The 14727-nt window shown below is 36.6% G+C and overlaps 1 protein-coding gene across 2 annotated transcripts in view; it reads right to left on the bottom strand.

Moving 5' to 3' along the window:
- Positions 1 to 1491: 1491 nt before the first annotated feature.
- The window catches only part of yrk (Yes-related kinase), a 69950-nt gene continuing 56714 nt past the window's right edge, over positions 1492 to 14727 (bottom strand). The window contains 6 exon segments of one of the 2 annotated variants that reach the window (NM_212781.2): positions 1492 to 3516; positions 7456 to 7587; positions 7890 to 8043; positions 10492 to 10568; positions 10949 to 11128; positions 13927 to 14082. In NM_212781.2, coding sequence (NP_997946.1) covers positions 3308 to 3516; positions 7456 to 7587; positions 7890 to 8043; positions 10492 to 10568; positions 10949 to 11128; positions 13927 to 14082 — 908 coding nt within the window. In that variant the 3' untranslated portion in view covers positions 1492 to 3307. 2 annotated transcript variants of the gene reach the window in all.

The raw sequence follows: 14727 nt of genomic DNA, 5'->3' as shown, positions 1-14727 counted from the left end.
TGCATATATATATATATATATATATATATATATATATATATATATATATATATATATATGTATATATATATATATATATATATTAAGCTGCCTAACAGGCTGATTGCAATTTTATTTGATAACATTGATGCATTGAGTTGTGCTTCTCCTTATTATGATTATAATATTTGATCAGTTCACAATTTCTACATACAATTTTAACATACCAAATGTTGTATCTCACATAAAAGCATAGACAGAAATTACTCACTAAATTGTTTACTGACTAGCATTTAGCTAAACAAAGAACAAAAACAGGCTGAAATCTAAAAACAAAGATTACAATCATCTAAAATCTTCTAGTTATATCAGATTTTTAGATAAAAGCTCATCATTCATCATCCACACACTCCTCCAGGGCTGCAGAGGATCACGCTCAACTGCTGCAGCAAAATGTAGATGCTACAAGCTGTTTAATTTATAAATGTAGAAATCAAATCTGCGGCAAGAACAAAGTGCCAGCTCAGTGCAGGTACGGAATGTACCATCATGACTACAAACCCCAGCAGGATAATTAATAAACCAATACAGCATACTAAAAACCCGCACAGCTCGCATACTGTGGCTCTTCTGCCATCTTGTGGACAGTAAAGTGGAGAGCGTGTAAATGCAGTTGTGAACAACTGGATTTTTTGTTGAAACTTACAACTTTTATGAACGTATAAGTGGTCTCATCCCATTTGTCGGAGTAGAAAAACGCGAGTTGCAAGGTAATCAGCGAATTCCGCCATTTTGTTTTTGTAATGTTGCCGTTTTAATATATAATTTTCTAGGAATAGCTGCTGAAAAATCCAGCTTAAACCAGCCTAGGCTGGTTTTAGCTGGTCAACTAGCCTGGTTCTAGAGGGGTTTTGGCCACTTTCAGGCTGGTTTCCAGCCATTTCCAGCCTGGTGTTACCAACTAAAACCAGCCTAGCCCAGCTGGGAGTCCAGCCAAAACCAGCTATATCCAGCTTAAACCAGGCCTGTCAAGCTGGTTTTAGCTGGATTTGGCTGGTCATTTTCCAGCCTGACCAGCTAAGACCTGGCTGGAAATGGCTGGAAACCAGCCTGGAAATGGCTAAAACCCCTCTAAAACTAGTAGGCTCATTTTTACATTACCCATGATTGCAAAGCATCATGGGTAATGTAGTTTCTCTAAATAAATCTGCATAAGTTGTTATCAAGCCTTTAAAAAAATAAATAAATTACTGGAAACAGATAGTGCTTCAAGGGAATGGGCTTTTCTGCACAAATTATGTTATTATATACTAAATATATGGAAGCCGATGGTTTCAGCAAAAGCATATGAACATCAAGACATCCAGAACATGATTGCTCATGTCTGTCAATGTGTCCCGCAAATGCACGTATGCTCACCTTATTAAACTAGAAGCAATCCATTTTACACAGTTGTATTGCCCTTGATAACCCACATTGAGTTGAGTAAAAGACACATGTTAGACACACGGGTTCAGTTCAGTAAGCTCAGTGTAATAGATTGGCACAAACACATTGCATAACTGAAATACACATTCTCCAGTTCAGGGCTATAGTTTTTACTGAAACCCCCCAATTAAGGCACAGATTTGATAGGTACTTAAATTATTGAGATATGACATAAAATGTAAAATACAGTGTAAAAATGCAGGATGCATTGCAGCAATGTTTCAATTCAAAGGACAGCTCTGAAGAAAGTCTTTTTGTTAAGTCCTCTTATTATATGACAGAACTGCTTTCTAGTAAGATAATATAAGACTGTTAGGTTCACAATTAAACAAAGAAAGGTTATAAAGCTATAACATGACTGGCTTAAAGAAACAAACGCATCTTGAAGTGTCTTGACACGCAAACACACCTCTTCTGTAATTTCAAGATTGAATTTTTGGCTTCAGCTTTGCATTCCTGTTTACAACAGACCCTGTTTACACAGCATTAGGATGCATTTAGGTTAATATCTATAGCTGATGACTCAAAACGCAAACTAGTTGAGCTTCCAGAAATAAGAATGCATTAGATCTGATTGTTTTTCATTCAAATGGCCACAAAAAAGAAAAAACATCAATTTACACATGTTGGTGTCTGAAATCTTAAGAAGAAGAAAAAATCATGACTTAATTCTAACACAAATCCAGAGGGGTCGGTGTAGTTTTCTGGCTAAATGGATAGTTTTCCATTGTCTTTTTGGGTTTATTTAGCAATATTAGTTGTAAATAAACCGAAAAACGTCCATCAATGCACCTGGCTAAAGATCATGCTTTTGAAAAAAAATCTTGAAAGTGGTCAAACACTGAAAACGAAACACCTAAACGCATCTTTAAATAATTTTAGTTCACCCAAAACTGAAAATTCAGTCATCATTAACTCACTCTTCACTTCAAAATATTCAGTGTCTTTATGTTTGATGTTTAAAACCAAAAGTAATTGTTTTTTCCTACTATGGAAGTCAAAGGTTACCCGTTTTCAACATTCTTCAAAATATCTTCTTTTGTATTCGACAGAAAAAAGAAACTCTTAACGTTTGAGGGTGAGTAAATAGTGAGTCAGTTTTAATTTTTGGATGAACTATCCCTTTAAGATCAGGTGTAAACAGGGCCTTAGTTGTCCAGGTAACCACTGAACATCTAGCAGAGATTTTCTGTTCCACAGACTAAAATAACTCAACAAGTTAACCACACATCAAAAATGACTTGAGTCGTCTACATTCAGACACAGTAGATGGATATAGAGAAACAAGTAGGTATTAATATGATTACATACAGTTTGTGCTTAATAGCTTTAAGGGATAGTTCACTCAAAAATAAAAATGTACTTAATATTTACTCCAAAAGTGGCTCCAAAACTTTACTAAACACAAAAGAAGATATTTTGAAGAATGTTGGAAACCGGTAACCATTGACTTCCGTAGTAGGAAAAACACACACACACACAAAATACAATGGAAGTTAATGGTTACCAGCTTTCAGCATTCTTCTGAAGATAGAAACATGAAAGTGTGAGTAAATGATCAGTCATTTTTTGAGCAAACTATCCCTTTAATCAGCAGACAGGCATATTAATGTGCTCAAGTAAAATAAATCGACGTCTTAGACTGTTTTACTTCTCAAAAGTGACCTAAGCTTGCAAGTAAGTCTCAAACCAAAGCACAAGATGAGCGGTTGCACTGAAGCTTGTGATTGAGAAGCTGTGGATCAAAAATTAGTTGTTCTTGAAAGTAAAGTTCTTGAAAGTAAAGGCGACGGCGTCTTTCCTGAAGGATATATTGAACTAATGGACATAAGTGTGTCTATCACAGGTTCTCTCCGGGCTGGTACTGGGGCTCGGTGGCGGTGAAGTAATCCTCCAGGAAGCTCTGCAGATACTCGAATGTGTGCCTCTCATCGGGGTCTTTCCTCCAGCACTGAAGCATGAGCTCGTGCAGAGATGCCGGCGAGCCCTGCGGACACGGCATACGGTACCCGCGCTCCACCTGCTCCAGCACCTCTCGGTTGTTCATTCCTGTGCACAAACATTACACACAGAAGAAGTTTAAGGTCAGTGAGATGTTTCTAAAAAATCTGAAAAATATAAATATCACCATTGACTTCCATTGTATTTGTTTATTAGTGTCAATGGCTACCTGTTTCCAGCATTCTTCATCAAAATATCTCTATATTTGCATCTTTGAGTGAACTGTCCCTTTAAGCAATTAACAGGGTTCCCACTCTTCCATAAAAGCAGATTCAAGGACTTTTTAAAGGATTATTCATTTCAAATCAAGCACCCTTTTCAATTCACACTGCCAGCAAATACAGCATCATGAAAGTCCATGCTGCACTTAACAATTCACTTACACTTCATATTTACATTGAAATGAGTGATGATGATGTTTTGAATGTGTTATTTACCAAAAATGTTTTAAAAAGCTTAATAAAATTTGATGAACACAATAATGGGGATATTTGAATGCATGCGGTTCCGGAAATATTGCATTATTTGTCATAGTTCTTGTGCAAGATATAAATGTAACCGTGTCTGAATGTAGACGACTCAAGTCATTTCTAATGTGTGCTTTCTTGTTGAGTTATTTTAGTCTGCAGAACAGAAAATCTCTGCTAGATGTTCAACGGTTACCTGGACAACTAAGGCCCTGTTTACACCTGGTCTTTTAAAAATAGTTCTAATTATTACCAGTAATATTGCATTGAGGTTTGAGGTCAGTGAGATGTTCCTAAAGAAAATTAAAGGGATGGCTCACCCAAAAATTTCAATATTGCCATTAAATTTCATAGTATTGTTTAATTAATGTCAATGGCTACCAGTTTTTTGCGTTCTTCAAAATATCTTCTTTTGTGTTTAACAGAGGAATGAAACTCAAATGTTTGAAACCATTTAGGAGTGAGTAAATTATAATTTCTGGGTGAACTATCTTGTTAATTCTGTCACTCAGCAAGGATGCATTAGATCAGGGGTGTCCAAACTCTGCCCTGGAGGGCCGGTGTCCAGCAGAGTTTAGCTCCTACCCTATCAAACACACCTGAGCCAGCTAATCAAGCTCTTGCTAGATATACTAGAAACTTCTGGGCAGATGTGTTGAAGCGATTTGAAGCTAAACTCTGTAGGGTCTGGGCACTGCAAAAATGCTTTTCCTACTAGGAGTGTTTACCTTGATTTTAGTCTGAATAGCTATCAATTCTTAAATCAAGAAACATTTTTAGACGAGCAAAAATATAGTTTGTTTTTCAGTAATAGCAAATTCGAGTTTTTCTTTAAAACAGGCTAAAGTATCTGACAGTACACTCTCAGAAATAAAGGTAACGGAGCTGTCATTGGGGCATTACCTTTTTAAAAAGATTCATATTTGTACCCATTCATTTGGGTGCTAATATGCACTTTTGAGGTACCATTGTGGACTCTTTGGGTTCAAATATGAATCTTTTAAAAAGGTTATGCCCCAGTGACAGCTCCCATACCTTTATTTCTGAGAGTTTGGGGTAAGCTAAATAATCTTGTTTTAATTTGCATTCAGATTATATTCTTTACCTCACTGGCAAATATTTTTGCTTTACAGGAATAAATTATATTTTATAATATATATTAAAAAATAAAGCGGTTCTTTCTGCTGTGGCAACCCCTGATGGATAAAGGGACTAAGGCGAAGGAAAACGAATAAATGAATCAATAAAAAATGTATTAATTAAAAATTATCTTAAATTGTACTAATATTGTATTGATATTGCTGTTTTATTATTATTTTTATTTATTTTTGCCAGGCTTGATGAGCGTATGGGAGTTACTTTAAGTAAAACACAATAAAAATCAACCCCAAACATTTCACAAGTAGTGTATTGTTTGGCTTTTTTACATACAGTTTATTTCCCAAAGATTTAGTTTAACTATTAAAAACTGAATATTAAATGAGCTGTTTTCATTTTTCTTGACTTTAAACAATAGTTTTTGCCATCTAAATAAGAAAAAAAAACTAACAATAAACTTTCAAAAATGTCCAAAAAAATTTGTTCAGCTGTAAATACAATGCAGCAAACCCGACACTATTTATTTTAAAGGCATAATACACCCAAAAATCAACATTTAGGGTGCTTTTACACCTGTTTGTTCCAAAACAGGGATTAAAATTGTTACAATGTTGCCTTTTGTTCATGGTGCGGTTCACTTTCATATGGTAAAGTTTATAACCAAACTAAAATGGTTAAAACAAGCCACGTTCAAGTCAACTCTCCTTACACTGGTTAGAATTTAAGGTCAAGGTTTATTTGTCCTATGGATTCCGCTCAGCTGTCATATGTTATTTTAAGATGATGAGCAATGAGACATCATAAGTGAAAAGGTGCACTTTACCTTTGAATGGTGACACCTACAGACATTTATAAAATATTAATCACAGGAGGGACTTTCTCGCACAGAGCCTCATTTCAGTTGTCAAGAGTTGTACAAATCTATTGAATCAATCAATCTATTGTCTGTAAATTTTGTACATTTATTTCATTATTTTAAAATAAGAATAAGACGTTTAATAGCTTTTTTTCATTGTTATATATGAGCTTAAAAAACATTGGCTAGAATTATGCATTATAGGCTTACATTATAGAAAGAATTAACAGATGAACTAAGACTGCAGTCAGATCATGAAGCAGATCAATGTTGATCCTTCTTTCGAGGTATCAGTGCAGAATTGAAAAAACAGTAGGCCTAATACAACATATTATAAGATCAGAGATCAGATGGTAATTTCGGTCAGTTTAAAACAGCTCTCGTAAATATTTCAGCATGCGTTCACTTTCATATTCAACAAAAAATGCACATTTACCAATAGGACATCCTGCCCTACTGGGTCACTGGTTCGAACCTCGGCTCAGTTGGCGTTTCTGTGTGAAGTTTGCATGTTCTCCCTGCGTTCGCGTGGGTTTCCTCCGGGTGCTCCGGTTTCCCCCACAATCCAAAGACATGCGGTACAGGTGAAGTGGGTAGGCTAAATTGTCCGTAGTGTATGAGTGTGTGTATATGTGTGTGTGTTTCCCAGAGATGGTTGCGGCTGAAAGGGCATCCGCTGTGTAAAAACCTGCTGGATAAGTTGGTGGTTCATTCCGCTGTGAAGACCCTGGATTGATAAAGGGACTAAGCCAGGGGTGTCAAACTCAATTTCTGGAGGGCCGAAGCCCTGCAAAGTTTAGTTCCAACCCTGCTCCAACACACTTACCTGTAGGTTTCAAACAAGCCTGAAGGACTCAATTAGTTTGATCAGCTGTGTTTAATTAGGGTTGGGACTAAACTGTGCAGAGCTGCGGCCCTTTTGGAACGGAGTTTGACACCTGTGGACTAAGCCGACAAGAAAATAAATGAATGATTCCTGCCCTACTCATAAATCTCATTAATTTCGCCATATATATATATATATATATATATATATATATATATATATATATATATATATATATATATATATATATATATATATGACAATTACATATCCATAATACACTGTGATGTAGTCTGGTTTGTATTGTTTTCTCACTACAGTTGATTCAGGCACCCTAGGACCGATTGTTATGCCAAATGAACCCAGCTAAAGAGTGAAACGCACTAGGTTTTGAAACAAACATCTAGGTGTGAAAGCACCCTTACTCACCATTTATAAACCATTATGAGTTTATTTTTTTGTTGAACACAAAAGAAGATATTTTGAAGAATGTTGGACAGCCATAGTAAAAAAAAAAGGCCAAACACTTCCAAAATTCTTCAAAATATCTTCTTTTGTGTTCAAGATAAGAAAGAAACTCTAAGTTGGACCAGGTGAAGGGTGAGTAAACGACAGAACTTTCTTTTTTGGGTGAACTATGATAATTGCAGCAGCCATAATAGCCTCCTACATGTGCATTTGTAGCCGCCTTATCTTGCATTGAGTTTCATTTAACAAACAAACACAGATTTGTGACACACCTGGATATGGCACTCTGCCCTTGGTAATCAGCTCCGTCAACAGGATGCCGAAAGACCATACGTCTGATTTGATGGTGAATTTACCATAGAGAGCCGCCTCCGGTGCAGTCCACTTAATGGGAAACTTCGCTCCTACAACACCAGCATCGAGACAATCACTTCAGCACATTTCCTAATGATTTATGAAAATTGCAGATCAAGTGAAAAGGCGCTGAACCGGAGGACTGAGATAAAGCATCCTAAAATAGAGCAATGAAAGATGGAAATTGAACCGCAGTAAAAGGGGAATTAGAACAAAATGAGCTGGAATGAAATCGAATAGAGGCCGAGGAGGAGATAAATAACATCTGATAGTCTCGAATAAAGGAAGAGACTCGGGCAAATGGAAGAAATATGCTGAGTAGATTAGGATCAAGTTTGGAGCATGGATTGACCTTGTCTAGCTGTGTACTCGTTGTCCTCGATCAGTCTAGCCAGACCGAAATCTGCAATCTTACAGACCAGACCGTCTCCGACCAGGATATTGGCAGCTCGCAGGTCTCGGTGGATGTAGTTCATCCGCTCGATGTAGGCCATGCCGGCAGCGATCTGAAACAAAGAAATACAGTCAAAGTCAGAATCATTAGCCCTCCTGAATTATTAGCCCCCCTGTATATATTTTCCCCAATTTCTGTTTAATGGAAACAAAACATAATAAACAGCAAACATTTTTGTTTTTTAAAAGATCTCTAATAGATGTCTAAACATAGTCATCTTGTCTAAAACAAGGCTAAATTTGGGCTGTCAGTGAAAATTTAATGGACATTTAAAAATAGGCCAAAACTAGAGCAGTCATCAAATAAACAGAAGTGAATGACCACACATATAGACCTTTTTCTTAGAACGCAAAATTACCCATTATGCTTTGCGTGTATGCGCAAGGAGAATGCTGAGAACTTCCTGTCGGCAGCTGATGCGTATAAACAGCTTTGAAATTATATTTTTAATCTATTTGACCTGCTTTTATCATCTTTGAACTAATACTGTTGTTGATCAGCGCCACCTCCTGGACTGATCATTTAAAAAAATGCGATCTAATAGGACGCAAAGCAAATGCTGTGAGGCGTTTTCCCCTCGTTGTCAGATGGCATCTTCTGCCATTTAAATGAAGCCTCAGCATCGCTATAGTCAACATTTACTCTCTTTCAAATATATAACCAGCCTAAACAAATGTAATTCACTAAAATGTTTGACACACACACGTAGCCTACTGCTCTGTCCCACAAAAACACTGATTTAATAAGCGTAACAAAGTGAAAATAAAGTTAATAAAGATTAGAATGAACAGCAAATCAGCCAGCAGAGTATTAATAACAGACTTTTATTGGTCATTTTTGTAAATTACATGACTTACAAACCTGTTAAGTTTCAAGCCAGTAATCTGGTGTGCTCTATAATGCAGTGAAGTATTGCATGTGTGTGAGTGTGTGTGTGTGTGTGTGTGTGTGTTCCTGACCTATCAGTTCAGCAGCTCTTCAACACACACACACACACACACACACACACACACACACACACACACACACACACACACACACACACACGTTCCATTCATTTTATACTGTCCAAACCGTATATTATATTGCCCTCACCCCACCCCTAAACCCAACCATCACAGGAGACTATGTGCAGCTTTACTCTCTGATTAAACTCATTCTATAGGATTTATAAGCATTTTGAGAAATGAGGATGTCACCAATGTCCTCATATTTCACCTCCTTTTTGTAATACCTGTGTCATACCAATGTCATTATACAGATTTGTGTCCTGATATGTCACAAAAACACATACACACACACACACACACACACACACACACACACACACACACACACACACACACACACACTGTAGTTCTGGCGGCAGACACGTGAACTAGGAGAACGTTTTTCTCTCGCACGTGAACCACATTTGACAGATTAACGGTTTTAAACGCACACTTTTCAAAGTTGTGTGTCACAAAAACACTTCGTAATCCACTCGAAACGCTATTTAGCCCATATTTATAACCCATTTTTGGAGCCTAAATTACCAGTTGTGAACGCTGTAAACGGAAGTTCTTAGCATTCTACCGGAAGACTATTCCGCCCTCCATGCAGCAGCCAAGAAAAAGGTCTTCAAAGTCTTTCTAATTCAGGGATTCTCAACTGGTTTGGCCATGGAGCACACATTTTTACATGGTCATCAAGCCGCGACCCAAATTTTTAGGCACAATAATACGATTTTAAGAATTATAATTCATTTAATTCATTGTATAATTCAATAAATTCATTGTATTTATTTGTTAACATACACAAGTAGTGACAGATACATCATAAGAAATTCACCAAGACTTGCAAATAAACAATATTTTATTATTGTCATTTAACAAAATGGAGCAAATTATAGAAATATTACAAAGTAAAAACGACAAATACTGTCATTATAAACTGTTAATGAAACATGTTTTCTGGTTTCTAAATGTTGTTTTATGCTGTCTTTTGAGAGCATCTCACTACATATGACACTGAGGCTTTAAGTCTTTTTTGTCATCATTATATATATCCATACTTTACACATTCGGGGTCGTACTTGCGCTCCGACATATTTGTTGCAATAATTAAATGAAATTTCACAAGTCAAACTGTACGCTTGTCGCGCATGCATTTCAAAATAAAAGTCCAGTATAAGGAAAAAGAAGTAAAAAGTTGATCTTTTGTTGTTTTTTGACCACAAACACGACCCACTGAAAATAATACCGTGACCAACCAGTTGAGAAACAATGGTCTAATCTGTCTATTTGACAACTAGTCTAGTTTTGGGCTATATTCTTAGAGATCTATTAGATTTTCACTGACAGCCCAAAATGATGTAATCAAGTGTCCTTGTGCTTTCAAAAACTATTTCCATGTACTTTAAATGTGTAATGTTGTGATTCTCATCGTAGCTGGTTGGTTTCAAAGCTTAAAATGCTTAAAAAACACAATATGATGAAAAAAATGGGAAAGTAAACATTACCTGTGCTGCCATGTCCACAAGTTGAGGCAATTTTAAATTTCTGCCATCACCATCTTTCAAAAAGTCCAATAAGCTTCCTAAACCACACAAGCATAAATAAAAAAAAATTATGCCTAATTATAACATAATATTTGAAGAGTTTAGATACAAAACCCTCTAAATCCACCTCAACCCCAGTTGTTTTTGTTCTCGCTGATATCATTGATCATCATATTCATTAAACATGTATAAATTGACATCACCTAACTGCACATTAACTATGTTTATCATTTTAGATGTTAAAGCTACTAATTACTAGTTAATTAGTCACCATTAAAGTTATGGCAACTAATAACTTTCACTTCTCCGAAATGGATTGTGAAGCAATAATGTGCACCTTTTTGTGAATCTGCTTTGAAACGATACTGTAAAAAATGCTGTAGGAATAAACGTGAACTGAATTGATATCGCTCCAGACCTTGACTCATGAACTCGGTGATGATGTAGATAGGCTCCTCGGACACCACAGCATAAAGCTGAACCAGTTTATCATGACGGAGCCTCTTCATGATCTGCGCCTCATCCAGGAAGGCTTCAGGAGACATGGTGCCAGGCTTCAGCGTTTTCACTGCCACTTTAGTGGTGCCGTTCCACATGCCTACACACAGAAACACTGTCACAAACAGCCTGAACACGCCAGGGTTTAGAGGACGACAGAACAGCTAATGAAAAGGAAATAAAGCCACACACCAAAGCAACAGGAAGCTGGGATTTACTGCAGACAACACCATATTCAGGATCTGGGAAAGAGCTGAACTTCACTTTTTGGTCGGCGAATGTGCTGTTGCATTTTTAATGTCACAGTAAACATGGACACAGCGCTGAAATGCCATTGGGGTTTAGCTGACGTTGTGCGACTGGGAATAAGCTGACAGGTCAGAACCTCAGACTTGATGCTCGGCAAAGCAGGGTCAATCACAACATTCATGCATTATGCATTTCTGATGTGAACGACCCACAAAAGCACACTTTTTCATGTTCTTCTGACATGTTAAATGCTGGAAATAATTGTGCATGGAAAGGAGCAAGGGAAGCCTGGTGCATCCAATAGGAACATTCCCAGAGAGCAGACTTACTGTAGCATGAATTAGCATTGGATCAACAGTCGAAAGGTTGGTTTTTATTCAGGTTGTTATAATCAAATAATGTTTTTTGTCAATGATAGAAGCAGATTTTAAGTCTGTGTGAACTGGAAGTTGCAGTGACTTTTATTTTAGTGTTGATGTACTTCAGACTGAATATTGAGTAGGGGGCGGGGCTTGCATAAATATCCCCTAAAGCACAAACTAACGGTAAAAGCGGGTTTCAATTTGCAGTTGCCATAGAAACCCTCAGTTAACGTCAATAAAAGGACCTGACATTACAGGTTAGATTAAACTTGTATTGGATAGGACATATTTATATAGACAAGACATCATTCAAAACTGTAAAGAGTTTACAATAATTTGTATATACCTATTCTCCAAAAAACTTTGTCCCACTTTTTTTACAGAGGCTGTGTCTCTGTTCATCTGCCATAGACATCCATTTAACATTTTAATTTTATCATTTTAGTCAAAAAATAAACCTTATGCAATTCTGAGTGTGCCTCAGACAGGTGAGTGGGCTTGACAAACCACCTGTAGAAACACTTTCCTCTCTTTAACAACAATAAAATCCCTCCCTGACATTAACATGACGTCAGATTGACGTTGTACCCAAATGTTTTGGGGATGTTGCATTTTGTTTGGAAATGAAAATTTGGCTGATGTCAGAACTCAACATCCGGCCAAAATCAATGTCTAATGTCCAACTTAATATAAACCAAATATCAACGTCTAATGATGTTACAGCTTGACGTCGTGTGGACATTAACACTATGACGTCTATCAGATGTTGGATTGTCATACCTGACAAATAAATGTCAGTATTTGATGTCAATATGACATTGGTTTAAGATGTTGGCTCGACGTTGGATTTTGGTTACTTTGTAACAAACCTAAAATCAACCAAATGTCAACATCATTGAACGTCAAAATAATGTTGCCATTAGACGCTGGGTAAACACTGAATTTTAGTCACCTGACATCACAACCTAAATCTAACCTAATTTTAACATCTCATGACTAGGCCCACACGGAATCTGCGCACGCAGAATTCCGCAGATTTTCCGCAGAATTCCGCAGATTTTCCGCAGAATTCCGCAGATTTCTGCAGATTTTTAGCCCATTATTAATTCTGTTTATTTACTTGAGTAAATGTGTAAAGCTGAATTTATTCATTTTCGATTCAGTAATTTATTACTTTTTATTTAATATATTAAGCTTTTAGTTATGATACTCCGCTGGATACTCCCAAAATAATTCCGCAGAAATCCGCAGATTTTTATCAAAATTCTCCGCAGAAATAGCAAAAAACGTCTGCAGATTCCGTCTGGCCCTGCTCATGACATGACATGTTTCTGCTGGGTTGCCTCTTCTTGAACTGCCAAAACCCTCCTCAATTGTAAGTTGCTTTGGACAAAATTGTCAGCTAAATGACTACATGTAATGTAGTAAATTAATAAATTATTAATTTATTAATATAATAATAATAATAATTTATTAATAAATAAAACTAAATAAAATAAAAAAATTAAAAAACAAACATCTGAAACTGACATCCGTTTTATTCTCTTGCTTATGCATTTGTGCTTGTATATCTGACGGTCATATAGCCCACAACACGTGTGCACTCACACTTATTATAATTTCTTATTTACATATGTTGTTTTAACAACTGGACGCATTTAGAACTGTCCAGTTTCATTTGGAAATCATCCCAGACCACCTGAAAGGGTTTGAGTGACGAAAGATATCCATCTTGAATGCATTTCGGAGGGCAATCACACCTGTGCTTTTTTTGATCAGGCATGTCATGATTTTGCCAAGTACGATGCAATCCTGGATTAACATCCATGTCATTATTCATATCAGTTTCAAAATGTAATCCATACCTATTCCCTACCCCTGATTTACCATAACTGTAAATTATTCCCCAAATCAGATAGGAAATCATAGTTGGATAACAATCATGTGGAAGTGCATATACTGTGCGTAGTAACCCTAAACTTAACATATACGCTAAACCTGCCCCTTAATTCTGATTGGCTGATTGAAATGTTGTTCCAGATCAACATAGATGTTAATCCATGAACATTGCTCCACTTGGTGAAATCAGGTTAGTGGCATTAAATCTGTTTCCATCACTGAAAATACATTAATTGAGCTGGTAACATTATTCAAACCTGAATTAAAAATCAATGTTAAAGTTGCAACCTGTTGATTAAATGTTAATTCAGTGTAGGTCTGCTATCTGGGTTAGCTTTAGCGAACGCTGGCACGATGACATCAACACTAGGGGTCGAATCCCTCTCACCCATCCAGACGTCTCCGAAACAGCCCTGACCCAACTTCCGGTTGAGCTTGAGCGTGTCGCGGGCGATCTCCCAGGCGTCCCGGCCTAAGCCCATTGTTTGTGGTGTGGTATTGGGACAGGCTTTAGTCAAGTAGCAACATAAACCATCATTACTTCCTGTTAAGAGTGTTGAAAGAGAGAAAAGAGGAGAAACAGGGTGGCATGCAATGTTAGAAGGGCCAGAAAGAGAGAACAAAAACAACACAGCCTCACGTTATTTCTCTGAGCTCTGTTCATTCTGTTTCACACACAGTGCTTTGGAAACTTTTAAAGACACATTTTACTCCAATTAATTGTGTGTGCATATTTTTTTAAAGTCTACCAAAACATAAATGTTTTTAAATAAAATCACATGTTCACCAAAAATCTAATATTTTGTAAAATTTAATTATTTTGTCACCCTCATGTCGTTCCAAACCCAAAATTAGAAACAAAACATTAAATGGTTTTCATGTTTTTGGGGAAGGCGTTGCCAGCAGAAATTTATTTTTTATTTTTTACTTGCATAAATGACACTAAAACCACCAGTTTGTGGTGACAAATTCTAGTCTTAATAAGTGATTTAGCGAACCATTCATTCAAATGATTCATTCAAAACCGCTGAATCATTCAGAAACTTAGCAAATGACTTGCTGCATCCCAATTCACTTACTTATACTACACACTAAAATGATGTACTTTTTTATTTGTAAAGGAAAAGTATATACTTTTCAGTGTGTAACAGAAGAGTATCCAGACTTTTGGACATACAGTACCACTTCC

This window comes from Danio rerio, chromosome 19, assembly GCF_052040795.2.
Source record: "Danio rerio strain M-AB ecotype USA chromosome 19, GRCz13ab, whole genome shotgun sequence".
Classification (NCBI taxonomy): domain Eukaryota; kingdom Metazoa; phylum Chordata; class Actinopteri; order Cypriniformes; family Danionidae; genus Danio; species Danio rerio.
Note: the sequence above shows the minus strand (reverse complement) of the source record. Positions and strands in the feature narration are given on the sequence as shown.